We start from the raw sequence: 15704 nt of genomic DNA, 5'->3' as shown, positions 1-15704 counted from the left end.
ATAAAGTGGAATGCCTGTTGATCCGTCCGTAAATAGGGAAGCATTCTAAAATACCCTACATAGGCCACTACTTGGGCCTCACTCGATTTTAACATATTTCTCCTTAAATAACATGAGAGGTTTTTAAAAAAAATAAACACAAATTGATGCTTTTGTGTAACGCATGAAATACATGTGTGTGTTTATATTTCTTGCACTTCGTCATCCAGCTTGGATAAACCTATGCTGTGTTACATTCAACTCAGAAAGTCAGAACTTCAAACTTTCAAAATATCCAACATCTGACTCAATAGAACACAAAATCGTTCTTGCAATGCTTCTAGGGATTGCCTTCTTCACATACCATGCTGTCTTATGAACTAAAAAGCATGAATAAAGTGGCTGCCCACCCTTTGAAGCATGATCCCGGTCAGTCACTAGGCTTTAAAACAGCGTGATTGTAAATTTACTAGTTAATCATCTTCCAGCTGCCTCCCTCCCACATGCTCATAATCGCACTTCTTGTTTATCGTAAACACGCCACACCAAACAAAATCAAATACGCTCGTATAACTTCATATTAACTTTATGTCATGAAGGCAGTGATTCCCAAACCTGCGCGATTTAAATCTACAGTCTGTTTTACAATGTTTTCCATTCTTCTGCCGAGATTAATTCCTTGTATCGGCTTTAATTACACACGGCTGCAAATGTCTCTGTATCTTATTAATCTCTCCAATGCAGACAGAGAGCAGCTCAGCACACCGTCGGTTATAAATAATTGAATGAGATTTTAAACCACCAATTAAGTTAAGCAGCAGGGTAGGAGGAAATCCCTTGGTGGCCGATTCATTAGTTATAATGTTTGACATTTGCACCACCGTAAAATGGAGGCATTAGACAGCATTGTACGAGCGTGTTTCGGCAGCAACAGTCTGTAGATGCATTTTTATTAGATACCCGAGTTATAAATCCGTGCCGCTGGAGAACTTCAGCGCTCATGATCAATAAATCATCGGTGGCAATGCAGTTTGGACGGATGGGTGCGAGGGGGGGTGGGGAATGAAAGTGAGTTACATATCATAACTTTTTTGCTGTCTAGCTTTTAAAGGGGAACTAAGTGCTCAAGGTCCATTTCAGGTTTTGATTGTCAGTTAATGTGAATTTAGCATTTGCTTTCTCTGGTAAACAGTGAATGTTTATAGGAAATGTAATGGGCATCCTCGCTGGTGCTTTCAGTCATGTCTTTGAAAGCTTTCAAAGCTCGGAAAACTGTCTGGAAGTTGTCCGGGACAAATATCACCCAACAAATCAAATCAAACCAGGGTACGATAGAAAACAATCTTTTATGATATCCTTTTCATGGCAATGGAAAATTTGTAAGTCTACTCACTGTTGTTTTTAAATATTTAAAGCTGTATTGTGTGATGTTATTATTAGCATTTCCTCCAATTGAAAAGGTTACACTGTGGTGTATCTATCTCCTATTGGGCTTGCGTGATACAAATTCGCAGGTCAGAGGTCACCAAACTTGACCATTGGAACGTATCAAAATGCATTTTTTTTCTGCATATGCTTGCATTTCCAGTCTGCTGCATTTGTATGCATATAAATAGATGTAAATGGAATTAAAAGTCTAGTGTGACCATATTTTTATTCTAATTTTTTTTATATATAGATGATTTTAAAGAAAAAACACTGTAGTGGAGTAGGCGGGGCGAGACCGTGATTTGAGGCTGGGGAGTGAGTGTTAATAACCGCCAGCTGTGCGTTCACCGATCTCGTATCACAGAGGAGATCGGGAGCATAAGAGAATGTGCGACCGGACCTTCGACGAGAAAGGACCAGGCCTGAACATGTTTTACGTTTGTATCTATGTTCTTTTGTTCGGCAGTCGATCGTGCGGTGGCTGCCGCCATTTAACTTCCGTGTTTTTGTTTGTTTATTTTATTAAAACTTTATTTAAATGTTTGCCGGTTCCCGCCTCCTTCCTTTTATTGAACCTTTCTACAAACACTAACAAATGTTACTGGGCATGCGCAAAGAGTCCCTGTAGATTTTTTCTGAAAACAAGCAAAAGAAATAACTAGTAAATCACATTGGCTAGGCATAATTAACTTGCTAGCTAGAGTCGCCATTCGAAGATCTGTATCTTGGCTAAACTTAAATGCGACAGATACATGCCCCAGTCAACACATTGTCTATTTAAAAAAAGTTATATTCAATCAAGTTTAACAAATTGTTTATTTAATAATACAATTATTATACAGTAAAATATTAATATAAAATATGAATAGTTATACAATTAGTCTCTAGCCATACCTATCAACAAACACAGACCATAAATTTGGGGTCAGGTGCATGCGTCCGACAAATCCCTCTATAGACTGTAGGATTGTCAGATTATTATTACTGTATCACAGTTATGCAATTAACATGTTCTTATTACAGTAATGAGAATTTGATGTGGTCACTAATCATATTATCATGAATCACATCATGCATCATTACAGTACACTAAGGAATACTCATTTCTGATTGGTCATCTTTCTTCTTTCGTGTCATGTAATGATGTAATTTGTATTTATTAGTTAGTAAAGTAGTTATGTAATAAACGACTTGGGATGCATCATGATGTGAGATGCCATGCCATCATTATAAATTTGTAGAGCAGACGTCCGAAACATTGTATGCTTATTTGTACTGTACATACTGTTTTACAAGGCAGATGTTGGTCAACTAAAGTTGCATCAGATGCTTCCAGGGCAGAAGGTTCTCTGATTATAATGAGAACGGTTGGCTTGTGAGAAGTCGCAATATGCTGCGCATGTCCAGTATAGAGAGTGCCGGTTTTTAAGTGGAACTGGAATGAACAGGTCGTTGCGTGCCATGTCTCTCACCTCACCGGTGTGTTTTTTGTATTTTTTGAAGCATGAAAAAAGTGGAAAGAAACAATTTTCTTTATGGAAAAGCAAGTCACTCCTTGATTTACCCACATACTAAGAAACACCGCAGTGTCTTTGTTTTTAGCTTTTTTCTTTTTAAAGGAGTTACAAGTAACATAATTGCCTCATATTGTTTAAAACCAACGTGACAATTTTAAAAGAAGTTGTATTCCATCCATATTAAGTATATACTCATATGTCTTTCAAAAAGCATAAATCTTAAAAGATGTGAGACATGAGTAAGACATGACTGAATATTCCTTTTTAACAAGGTGTTGATCATGTTTATAAGGATTTGTGTCAACTAAGGTGTGATGGTATTTTCTATACACAGTCCAGGCTCTTATGTCATTTGATCTGTTATTTTAAAAAACCTGTTTTAAAACAATCGACTCTCAGATTACAAAAATCCTTAATCCCTGCGGGTATAAATGCTGTGTGTGGAATTTCCCCATATGAGAATTTCCCTTCCCGTTGTGCTCCGATCTCTCTCGACTTCAGAACACGATGCTTTCGACAGATTTATTCCCCCGCCTCCTTGAGACGAGGCAGCTGAAGTGTCTTTGTTCTGCTCCATTACTCGCAGTTAGGAGGTGCGATTCGTCTCCATCTGCTGCTTCCGACGCGCCTCACCAACTTCGGTTTCCCCAGATACGGTCACTAAAAAAAGAATTAAGTGAAAAGTGGTGAAGTGTTTTTTTTGTGTGTAGATCCGTCACTCTCTCAGAGGGGCATTTTGCTTTCTCACAAGCATCAGCAACTTTCCTAAAACTGAGATGTTGTTTCTGTGGTTTTGAGGATTTAATAAAATTTTGGTGCTTTGCTTTAATACGTTCCTTGGGAAATACAGTTTGTGATTTATCTCTATCACAGAATGGATAGAACCACTTGTTGACCCAGGTCAGTTCTGTGCTTTTTCAAAGAGAAGCCATTCCCATAATGCACTGTGAGAAGCTCAACAGAATCCAGAATTTTTAAACCAATTTATTAAAGAGATGTCTTGCTTAAAAATACAAACATGTCATGCCTGTTTATTCAGCAGGTACATTCATGTAGAGGTTGTTTGTAGAAAAATAACACCAAAACATCATGTCTTTTAATAATATTTTGGATTCTTTTGTGATGAAAGAGTGTGGATAAACTATACCTGTCACTGTTTCTTCTGGCAGGGCTTCCTGAAGTGCGAGCGAGTGACTCGCATGGTCCAAAGCGGAGGCTGCTCTGCCAGTGACTTCCGCGATGTCTTCAAGAAGAACATCGAGAGACGCGTGCGCAGCCTGCCCGAGATCGACGGCCTGAGCAAAGAGACCGTCCTAAGCTCCTGGATCACTAAATATGATGCCATCTACAAAGGAGAAGAGGACCAGCGGAGGTCACAGGGACGCATGCCGTTCACCGCCGTGTCCGAGCTCATCCTCAGCAAGGAGCAGCTTTATGAGATGTTTCAGCAGATCCTGGGAATCAAGAAGTTTGAACATCAGCTGCTTTACAATGCGCTTCAGGTTAGTTGTAGCTAACCACGTGCATGTCAAGGGGTTTTTTGGTTTGTAAAACTCTTTAATGAGTTATAATATGTTAGAAAAAATTATAGATGTTACCATCTGGTGCGATTATTTTATTTTATAAAAGGGAGTTTTAGGTAATTTGACCCATCTCATACTATAACTCATACCTCTAAGCAGCAGTTATGATTGGAGAATAAAGAAAAGAGGATGCTCATGGCACATTTCCAATTATTTGTCATTCTAAACATTGCAATAAATACCGCACAGTGGACTTTATACCGAGGTATTATCGTACAGTGAATGAATTCATACGATTTGCTTTCCTGACAGTAAGATTAGGTTTAGGGTTGGTAGGGATGTTCATTTTGACCTTTTATCCAAATTAAACCATTATTCTAACAGTTAAACGCTTAAAAGGGTATGTTTATTTCTGTTTAATAGTAATAATAATAAGATTAATGATACTTTGTTAAATAACTAATAAATCATAGGCCTGCATGTTTTTTAGTTTACTGTAAAGTGAATGAAAATATGCTTTACATGTGTTGACTGCGAGTATAGCAGAGTTGATTTATATCTGTTTAGCTAAGACACATGTGGCCATTGCCAAGTGCCCTCTTTGGATATTAATCCTGGCTGGTGGAAAGCAAATCAAGTGCTCTTCCGGAGGCGTTATCTATGCATTACCGGGACATCCGTCAATCGTGCCATCTGAAAGGGTGTTTACTTTTGCGGGTCTAACTGTCAGCAGGCTCCAGACTGTCTCCCCAACACGTAAATACATTTTTATTTAATGCCAGATTAATATTAAACTCTTATCAGTTAACTGTTAATGTTCGGATAAAGATTGTCGGTTAGGAAAATTGACCAAAATGAGCATCCCTAAGGGGTGGGGTTAGGGGAGGGGCTTCAGTATGGCGATTTTCTTATAATCATACGTTTTTGTATGATTCGCATTGTACATATTGATACGTATTTGTAACCTTGTAAAATAGTTAGGATTTTTGTGAGATCAGGATGGACTGTCTGCGAAATAGTTTTTGTCCTCTGTATGTTTGTTATATTCATTTCTTAAGATTAACTCTTAAGGGTTTTTCTTTAAAAAAGTCCGTCTTCACATAAATCACAGGCTTAAAAGAAACACGGTATGGCGCGCAATTATGTATTATTTTGCAATTATTGAATTTGACTGCTATTGAAATAGTTTCCTGTGAATTCTGTGAGCTTTTAAAGAAGAATATGATTTCCTGAGCTCCTAAACATTTCACCTATATGATTCATTTCTTGGCATGAGAGTGATCATGGAACCCTTAAACAAAATCTGAAAAGAACTCTATAAGTAAGCAATGAATTTGCTATCACCTTGATTTTGGAGGTGAGGGAATCCTTAGATCTGTTAATGATCCTCATCCTCTAAATCCCCTTTATAATCACATCTGCGGGGGCAAACATTGCTTCCTAATCACAGTTCAAGGGCTAATTGCTAAGCTTTATGTTATTTTTATGAAAGGTACATTTTGTGTTAGTTGTTTGAATACTCGTCCTTAATTACGCTAAGCAGTTCAGTGCTTTTTAATCCCTTGCCCTTTACCTTAATCACCTGAGCACAGGTGGCTTTTTACCCTATCATCAGACTCTTTGAAGACATCCCAGAAAGGTCAGGGGTTGATGGGAAACTGTTCAGCTGGCTTGCCCTCGTGTGTTATCTGTCACTAGCCTTCACCCCAGGGAGAGGAGAATGTGGTGGGTGGTCTTCACAGACTTCCCTTTTCATCGCAATTGCAGATAACAGATTAGCGCGATTAGCCGCGTCGAACCCGACAGTAATTACCACATTTGGCATCTAACTGAGATCTCATGTTTCCCCAAAAGCAGGGGAGACCTTTCTATTAATCTTCACAGGGTATATAATTTCACTCGCTCTCGTGCAGACTTTGGGGCCATTCACACAGAATGTGTCTTTGCGTCTGAAACGATAGAGAAGCGGCGCTCAGGAATGGTTCTATAAAGCATACCGTCGAACGCCAGCGCCTGGAGATGCCTCCATCATGTCATGCAAACTTGCTACTGTAAACAATAGTTTGCAATGCTTGCCCTGCCTCCAAATTCTTTTGATTGGTCCACTGCTTTAGAATTGACATTGTGGAGCAGCGCTTCACATGTCTTCTAATAAACGTGGTGCTAATGTGCGAGGCGTTGCAAAAGACTTAAGACGCTAACGTATCGGTCAGCCGCTTCTGCCACATGTGTCTTTACACAGAAAAACAATGGAAGAGTAGCGCACCCTTTGGGTGTAGTTCAATATGAGAGTAGTAGTATTTATGCACATGATCATTAACAACTTGATGAATTTACAATTCCCATCTTGCATGCATCTTAAACCACCCTCAGAAGCGCACTCAGTCACCTCTTTAATTCTATATAGCTATGGTTAGATTTGTATTGGCTATTGACCCTTCCCAAGTAGTTTGATTGACAGGCAATCTGACCAATCATAACGCAAATATCTGGTGCCCCCGTGACTGATCGCCATTTTGTTCCCGGCAAACAAACCAGTCCGACAAGGCTGACGTAGTAGAGCTTTGTTGGTTCATATGAAAAATTATAGCGTTTTAATTATTGTAATCGTAAACAGAGAGAAATATACTTAGCCTAAACGGACGTTCACACTATAACGAAAAACGATAACTTTTAAAAATCATTCTAAAGCCGTGTGTCCAATAGGGCTGCAACAACGAATCGATAAAATCGATAAAAATCGATTAGTAAAAAAGTTGTCAACGAATTTCATTATCGATTCGTTGTGTCGCGCGACGCGGAGACGTTTGGTTATTAAAAAAAAACTTTATTTGAGCGCGGAGCGAAGTAAACACACTCGGTCTCTCTCGCGCACTGATGCTAGCAGAGTTCGGCGCCTCATATACAGGGCGGAGCAAAAATAAAAAAACGAGCGGAGGAAAGATACATGACGGAGGCAGAGAAATCCCCGCGACCCAAGTCATCATAGTTGCGGGAGCATTTCACACTAAATAAACAGAAAAAGTTTGTTAACTGCAAAATATGCAAACGCGACATGGCGGGAGCAACGCGGCAATGATCCAACACCTGAAACGCAAACATGTTTGAGTCTGTGATGAGGAGTTCAACAGCAGGTTAAGTCACTACAGAATCCTACTTTTGTTCCGTTTCGAAGTGAAGAACGTAATGTCCCTGGTGCGGATGTTTACTTGTTATCCAGATTGACAAGCATCACAATTTAGCATTAGCTCGTTAATAACAGTATAATCAGGGGTGGTGTAGTTACTTTGCACTTTGCATTGTAAGACTAAAGACACGTTTTTATTCACTCGCCTTTTTTGGACCATTCATTTATCAATCTGTTGTCATGTATAGCTACACTGCAAAACTTCCTTAGTAATTTTGTCTAATTTCCAGTCCAAATATCAAAAAAATCTTAAATCAAGATTACTAGACAAGAAAATTAATTGATGCTTAAAACTTCTGTTTGAAATTATATCTCATTAAGATTATTTTTGTACCCCATTGGCAGATAATTTTTCTTGCTTTAAGCAAACAATCACTTAATTTGAGGTGTTTTTTCAGAAAACAAGACATAATTTCTTATGCTTTTTCATGTGTCTAGTACATGTTTCTTGACATAAGATTTTTTTTTAATTTGGACTGACAACGGGACAAAACTACTAAGTTAGAAAAGCAATTTTTGCAGTGTATATTCTGTGCTTTCTCCCATATAGGTTATTATTGACAAATATATTTGTGTGTGTTGTACTTTTTAATTTAATTTTAAAGTTCTTTTATAGCTCTTGGTCATCTTAAGCTTTGTTAAAATGTGGTGTATAAATGAAGCTTGCACTTACTACAATGATGGTAGTAATTGAATGAATAACCTTCAAGTGAATTTGAGAGAGAGTGTGTGTGTCAGTGTTTGTGAGTGTGTGCGTCTGCAAAAGTGTGTGCGTTTGCGAGTGTGTGCATCTGCGAGTGTCTGTCTGCAGTGTAGTGTAGAGAACAAGTTCTTACATTCAAACAAATCCTGTAAAGTTTTCTGATTTGTATTGTTCTTTAGTTTTTATAAATTATTTATTGTTCTGGCAGCTCAGGTGGCACTTTTTTTTAAAAAAAGTCTATATATTTGGCAGATGTAAAGCATACATGTGTATGTTTTTTGTGTTAGTCCATTTTTATTTGATTTTATTATTTTTATAACAGCTCAGGGATGTTCAAGGAGCAACATGCTTGTGCACTTTCTAAAGATTTTAGTTCTGTTTTTGAATAAAGGGTTGGAAATGAATGCTTTTCTTGGTTTTTTTTTTTTATCCGATTCATCGATTAATCGAAAAAATTATTTACAGATTAATCGATTATTAAAATAATCGTTAGTTGCAGCCCTAGTGTCCAACGAGGCGTTCACGCCTGCGGCCGGAGTGTTTTTCAATTGTTTTCAACCGTAACGCCGCACTTTTAAAAAAGCCATCAGTTGACGTTTTTTTCTGCGCTCAGCGGCTGTCGTTTTCAGCCGCGTAAAAGCGCCTCGGTGGACGCAGCCCCTAAAGGAAGGAGAATAGCAGAGTTCACATGACAACAATACCAATACAGATACGAGACAAGATATTGTTGGAATCATTAATGTACGAATTACAGACGGAGCGTTTGGGAAGTGGTGTTTTAAGGCGGAATGTCCCTGTGATGTGATGAGCGCACCTTCTGCCTTAAGAGAGCAGCATTTGCAGTGTCATTTTAATGGAAAGAGGTTTTCAGCAATGAAGTCGTAAAAGCAACAGCTGTACTCTGTATGTAGTATTTAACACAAATAAAGATTAAGACACTGATGGACTGTTATCCTTCTCTGTACTGAACTAATATTTTAAAGAAGGATCACGGTTGACCAAAACTCTTCTTGAAGTTACTCTTTCTCTCTAAAATTGTCATTGCTACAAATCACTCTGCACAGGTATTGATTTTCATGACTGCACATTTAAAGACTCTGTGGCAGCACGTGAGTTTCAGAAGTATTTCTTCTAATATGGTTCACTAAAACATGAAGGTCCAAGTGCTTTTTCTTGCTTTGTTTCATCCCTTGTATCAGTACATTATTATACAGTAATGAGGTGGAGTTGCATCATGGTTCCAATCAACTCCGGCTTGAGCTGCCGCTGCTGATCCATGTCGGCGCTTATTAAGAATTTAAGCATCCGTGTGTGTTGTATGGATCTGTGTCAGGTGACATTTAAAAGTTTGTTCGCCTGAATGTTAGATTCGTCATTAGCCGGTAGCTCAGCATTCAATAAATCAGCCATACACAGATGTTTTAAAAGGGCAAAGAAATGTAAATTCATGAGGGATGACAACAGCTGGGGAAAGCGGTGAAGCAGGGGATAATGTGGATGTCCAGAGCTTCTATTCTATTCCATAAAGTTAACGACGTGATCAATTGTAATCCTTTGACCTCAGTTAGATTTGATCAATATCGTCAATTTAAATGACAGAATGGAGATCTGAGTTGATTTAATGAAAGCTGAATTCCCTCAAGCAGCAGGTTCTTTGGTCATATGAACCCTGATGACCTTAAACAATGTTCCTTTGCAAAATGTGAAGAAGTAAAAAAAATGTTACATTTGAATGGATAATTAGGGTACAAATTAGGAGGGGCTTTGGAGCGGTCGGCCCTAAGTGAGAGTAAGATTTTCAAATGATATTTTAATATATGTAAGGTAAAAAAAGATTACTAGTTAGTTAGAGTGTTTGACCAGGCTGTAAACAGGTGATCAAAAAGTTATGTTGCCAGAGGGGGTTACCATAGCAACAGTTTCAGCACTCTCTTCTACAATTAGTATATAGCGGTATGTTGTAGAATTGTGACAGTCATTACAAATTACTTAATGATAGATTTATACATCCCAAAATATTTTCTGATAATGGCATGCGGTGCACACCAGATGACATTTTGCATTATGGAAGATTAATCTTACTTATTGCTGCTTAGGGATGCAGAGTTTACCATATTTCACTATTTTCCGCCCTTAAAGGGGTCATATGACTCGGCTTAAACGAATATTTTTGTTTGTTTTAGATGTAATGCAATGTGTATACATGATTTAAGGTAAAAAAAATGCTGTATTTCCACACACCATGCTCTGAAAAACTTCTTTTTAGAAAGCTCATGGCTCTGAAAAGCGAGGTGTGCTATGATTGGCCAGTTAACCAGTGTGTAGTGATTGGTCAAATACTGCAAGCGTGTGACGGAAATATAACGCTCTTACCATATTTGGAACAACAGGTTCAAAAGCAATTGTACGGACCGGTACGCCAGCCTTACTTGCGCATACATTTGGGCAGTCTTAGTCAAATCATAACATAAACAGACGTGGATTTGTGGGGGTGTGGTTACACGATTCGTTTCAGGCAGGTCTGGGTGAGCATTCACTTTTAGATAGAATTAACTTTTGTTCCGAAACTTAAATTTTAGCAATTTCACGTATCTAATACATGCATGGGCAACTTATAACACACCAAAGATACAGAAAAACATGCATTCTCGCCATATGACCCCTTTAAAAACAACACAGTTAATTAATCGTAAAGGATCTGTTGTATCCTCGTGTTTCTGTTGCCACTTTCACAAAATAAAAACAAAGTTACACCAGCTCTGCATCAGCTTAAAGAGCCATGCTTATCAGAGATACTGAGGCGTGAGTCATGACACACACTAGATGCAATGTATACAAACAAAGCGCCATATACTGCAGGGCAGTGTCGGCTTGCTCACCGGGAGACTGCATTTATTTATTTAATAACTAGATATTATTTATTAGAATGATCTTGCTCGTTCTATAAACACCATGCACTGTGCTGTGTTTTTCCTTTTCTGTTTTTCCTGTTTGCTTCTGTACAGCTGCTTTGGAAGCACCTTGTGAAAAGCGCTATATAAATAAACTTGAATTGAATATACGTTAGTTAACAGAGTCGGACACCGGACGAGAAGCGTCTCCTCGAGTGCAGCTCTTAGGATGCGTACATTCTTTATGAATGAATGAATGAGGCCTTTACGAACGAGCGGTTTATTGTCTAATGCTGTACACCCAAAGCGATAAAATCATATGAAAGGGTCTCTCCTCCACCACCAATGTGCAGCATCCAATTGAATGATGCGACGGCAGCCACAGAACAGCGGCGCCAGTGTGCTCACCACACACCAGCTATAGATGGAGAGGAGAGAGAGATTGAGCCAATTCAAAGGGTGGCCATTATTATGAGGACATGATTGACAAGGGCCAGTAGAGGGAAATATCAGCAAGCTTTAATTCAAAGTCTACTCATGATGCTAGTTAATCAAATTTAACTTGTTTTCATGTTTTTATTTTGCGAATAGGCACTATATCATGTTGATAAATCCATTATTGTTTGCTTTGAACTAATACATGAAGGGAAACAACATGCATGCGATCCGTGTGCGCTAACTCTTAAAGGGACAGCAGCAGCATGTTAAACATCTCTGATTTAATTCTCATCAAACAAAAAAAGACATAAAACACTTGCTGCACCTGACTGATCAACTTTAATAGCTTTAATGTGGTTTGATCTATATTTCATTTATACTGTGAAGACTATGAAATGTTATTTTACATTTGACTCCTCTATTCAGTTTCTGTACCTGATAACCACAGTATGACCAGCCAGAAGCACCTGAAAAACACTATTAATTTCATTTGTGTGTTTGCTTTATTACATTTATTTGTGCTTTTGCTCCTAATTTTATTACATACTGATTGACTATTAATATTAGAGTTAGGCTAGTTTCATGGTATGATAACCTTATTTATTAAGTAAGGGATAATGTACAGGCAGCCGGTTGTTATCGCAGGAATGAGCACCGAGAGTGTGACCCGCCACGAAGCCGAGGGTCTTGTATCACACTAAAGGGCCTTATCTCGCGATAGCAGCCGGCTGCTTTTACATTATCCCGCTTATTACATGGCTACTTGCCACATGAGAAACAATCTGGACATAAAATGTGAATTTGAAATATTTGATTAGCTCATTTTTACAGAATGAAGACCTTCCGCGAGGAAAAGAAGTTTACTTTTGGTTTTAAAGTAATAAACGACGTTCAAACGTCACAAACAGGCCAATTGGTTTAACCATTTGTAAATATCATTTAATATGTTATTAAAAGACATGCTTAGAATACATTTTTGTGTAATATTAAACTGCCCCTCTCAAAATGATTTCCAGCATCCGGGTTACAGGGTGTTATTAGTTTTGAGGGGTTGTTATTTGAAAAGAACAACCCTTGGAATGTTGTGACTGGCTAATCAGAATCAAGCATTCAAATGAGCCGTGTAATAAGATTACATAGGTACAAAACAAACTAATAAATAGACATTATTTTTTATTTATTATGGCAGGGCAAGTAAAAATAAAAAAATAGCAAATTTGGACACACAAGGCTAAAAAAGATATTTGTTTGATATTTTGATTCAGTTGTAAATGTTCTGTATTCTGTTCAAATTTTTGTGCAGTGTTAAAAAAATAAAACGGGAAATTTCTTCTGGACCGATGTTGAATTACGTGGTTTATATTTTCCCAAAGTGGTCTATACAAATCAAACTAACCGTCCTACATTGATTCACACAAACTCCTATGGGTTTGCAAACCACTGGTTGGGGAAACCGAGCACTAAAGAAAATCTATGTCAGTTTCCCTGCCAATCTGAGATATTATGTGTTGTTCACTTCATTTTTGCTTTAACCCACTGTGTCTGTTTCTTTAATAACTGCTCCACCCGATGTCAAATCCACAGTCAGTCTCAAAGGAAGTGAAACAAGGGAACGGAAGGGAGACTGACAGCATGACAATTAATATGTCAGTGGGTGGAGGGTGTCATACAAAGATGAGGAAGATCTGTGACACAGATGTGTTTGAGTACAGTAGACATGAAACAATGAAGACAGGAGAACGGATAACAAAGAACACTAATAGAGATGCGTTATTTATATGAATTGGGATACTGTGCACATATACTGGAGATAAAAGCGACTGCAGACATTAGGCAGATATTTGAGTGTAAAATGATGTGACCAATCGGAATCAAGTATCCCAGATGAACGTGGAATAAAGAAAAATATACAGGGTAAAATACAACTACATTTTCTGGACATTGTTAAGCACTTTGCTCAACCATGTTTTTTTTTTTAAATGTGCTTCATAAATAAAATTAAAATAAAATGAAATAAATAACAAACTAACGATTACACTTTAGGTCCATTTCTCACTATTAACTACGACTTTTACCTCCAATAAACCGCTAATTTCCTTATAAAATAGTTTTTAGATTTAGATATTGGGTAGGATTAAGGGATGTAGATGCGCTTTATATATACTAACATTCAGCCAGTATGCATGTTTATAAGCAAGTTGTTAATCATGATTTTGTGTACATTAATATAAAGTGGAACCAAACTAACCACATAAAAAAAAAACTTTTCTTATAGATGGACAGAAAATATAATGGTTAATAACACCATCGTGTCACATTTTTCATAATATGACAACACTTAGTCAATCAGATGTCAATGAGAGCAAAAAGTTCATCAATAAGTAAACCAACGTTAAGAGCTCAATGACGTGCGGAACATCTGTTTGGTCAGACAGGCAGGCGGGCAGGCTCAGGTGGACCTGTAGAAATCCAGCTGCGCCTGCATGATCAGAGATGCCCATGTGCCATGCCTGTACTCCCCTCTGCACCTGTCATCCTCTCCTTAATGAACACATTCGGCTTTGCCTCTCGCTCCCGTCACCCTGTCAGCTCCCGTTAGTTCGCCACACACAAGGCTGGCGGAGGTGGCGGCACGCAGGTGAGCCATCGGGAAGAGGTAATGAATGAACCGCCTCAGACGAAGCAGCGATACTCATATCGCCTGAAACAGGCTATCAGAAAGTTATTCAGTGTTTTCTTGTGACCTAACGTTGGAGAGACAGTCCATATTTACATTCTGTGGTGAAAGGTTGAGCGATAAAGTAACAAATTGGTGTATTTTGACATTTATTTTGACAAAAGTTTGTAGTTATATAGTAGATTTCAACAACATAAACAAACGTTACTGCGCATGCACACTTTTATGAGCCCAACTTAACTTCTGGTACACATTCACTAACAATAGAGTGCCTCTCGATTATTTCTGAAAACAATAATATAAAAACATGAAGAACCTTTACTTGGCTAAACTTGTCTCTACAATATTTTGAATTTGGACTGCGATACCAAGATGTATAGCTAGATGTCAATGTACCATACGGTTTGTTTACATGGGACCGAACTACAGGACCCATTTAACAAATTGTTTATTTTACAAAATCAACATACAACGAAATTCTACAAATTGTTTATGTAGAGAGTAACTATTACAATGTCCTTAAAATTACATTAAATGCAGTGTTTAATGTTGCTGTGTGTGAAATTGTTAAGCCGAAAGTGAACGAATAACATAGTTATTGGCTTGGGAAAGTCAACTCTGAATAACGCCAACGAATCGTCTGCTGTTCTAATTTCATTTCCAGGTCGGATTTGCATCACTCCGTGTAATGCCTGCCTACGTTCCATTCGCGATACCGCACGTGGTAGACCAATCACAGCAGACTAGACCATCTGACCAATCAGTTCAAATTATGCTGATAGAAAGGAGGGGATTAGTCGTATGAATCACCGAACAAATCATTTGAGAGTCAGTCAAGAAGTAAGGTAATAAAAACTGCCTATTATTAGTTTTTACACAGTGTGTGTCTGTAAACTTGTTGTTGGACACTCCATAAAGTAAAGTATGTCCTTAAACATCACAAATTATTTACTCTTTAATAAAATTTGTATATAGTAAAATAAAATTCATTTATATTATTTATATATTATATTATTATACACTAGCTAAACACAAACCGGAATTTAACTGGGGGTCAGACGCATGTGTGTCCAAAGAAACGTTCTATACTGTATGTGTTTTCAAGCTTTACATTTAAGGTATAGCAAAAACTTGAATACCCAAATAGAATACTAATATCTAGTTTAAAAAATGTGATGAAAACCTTATGGCCAAATTAAAAGCACATTCAAATTTTTACAATGTTGCCAGTGAAATCACTAAGAATATATCACAGAGAGAACGACAATGGAAACTATGCATTTCAGTTCTTAATCGTGCGACTCGAGGCGGGTGCCTTTAATTGGTTTGCTAATTTAGTTGAGTGGGGTAAAGAGAGCTCT

At 37.9% G+C, this 15704-nt stretch overlaps 1 protein-coding gene across 10 annotated transcripts in view; it reads left to right on the top strand.

The window, feature by feature from the left end:
- The window catches only part of cadps2 (Ca++-dependent secretion activator 2), a 101522-nt gene that overhangs the window by 30055 nt on the left and 55763 nt on the right, over window positions 1-15704 (top strand). For all 10 annotated transcript variants that reach the window (XM_056740335.1, XM_056740342.1, XM_056740336.1 and 7 more), the window contains exon 3: window positions 4094-4426. In XM_056740335.1, coding sequence (XP_056596313.1) covers window positions 4094-4426 — 333 coding nt within the window. The remainder of the gene's footprint in view (window positions 1-4093; window positions 4427-15704) is intronic.

Source organism: Triplophysa dalaica, chromosome 24 (genome assembly GCF_015846415.1).
Source record: "Triplophysa dalaica isolate WHDGS20190420 chromosome 24, ASM1584641v1, whole genome shotgun sequence".
Taxonomy (NCBI): domain Eukaryota; kingdom Metazoa; phylum Chordata; class Actinopteri; order Cypriniformes; family Nemacheilidae; genus Triplophysa; species Triplophysa dalaica.
The sequence above is the reverse complement of the archived record's forward strand: the minus strand, read 5'-3'. Positions and strand labels throughout refer to the sequence as shown.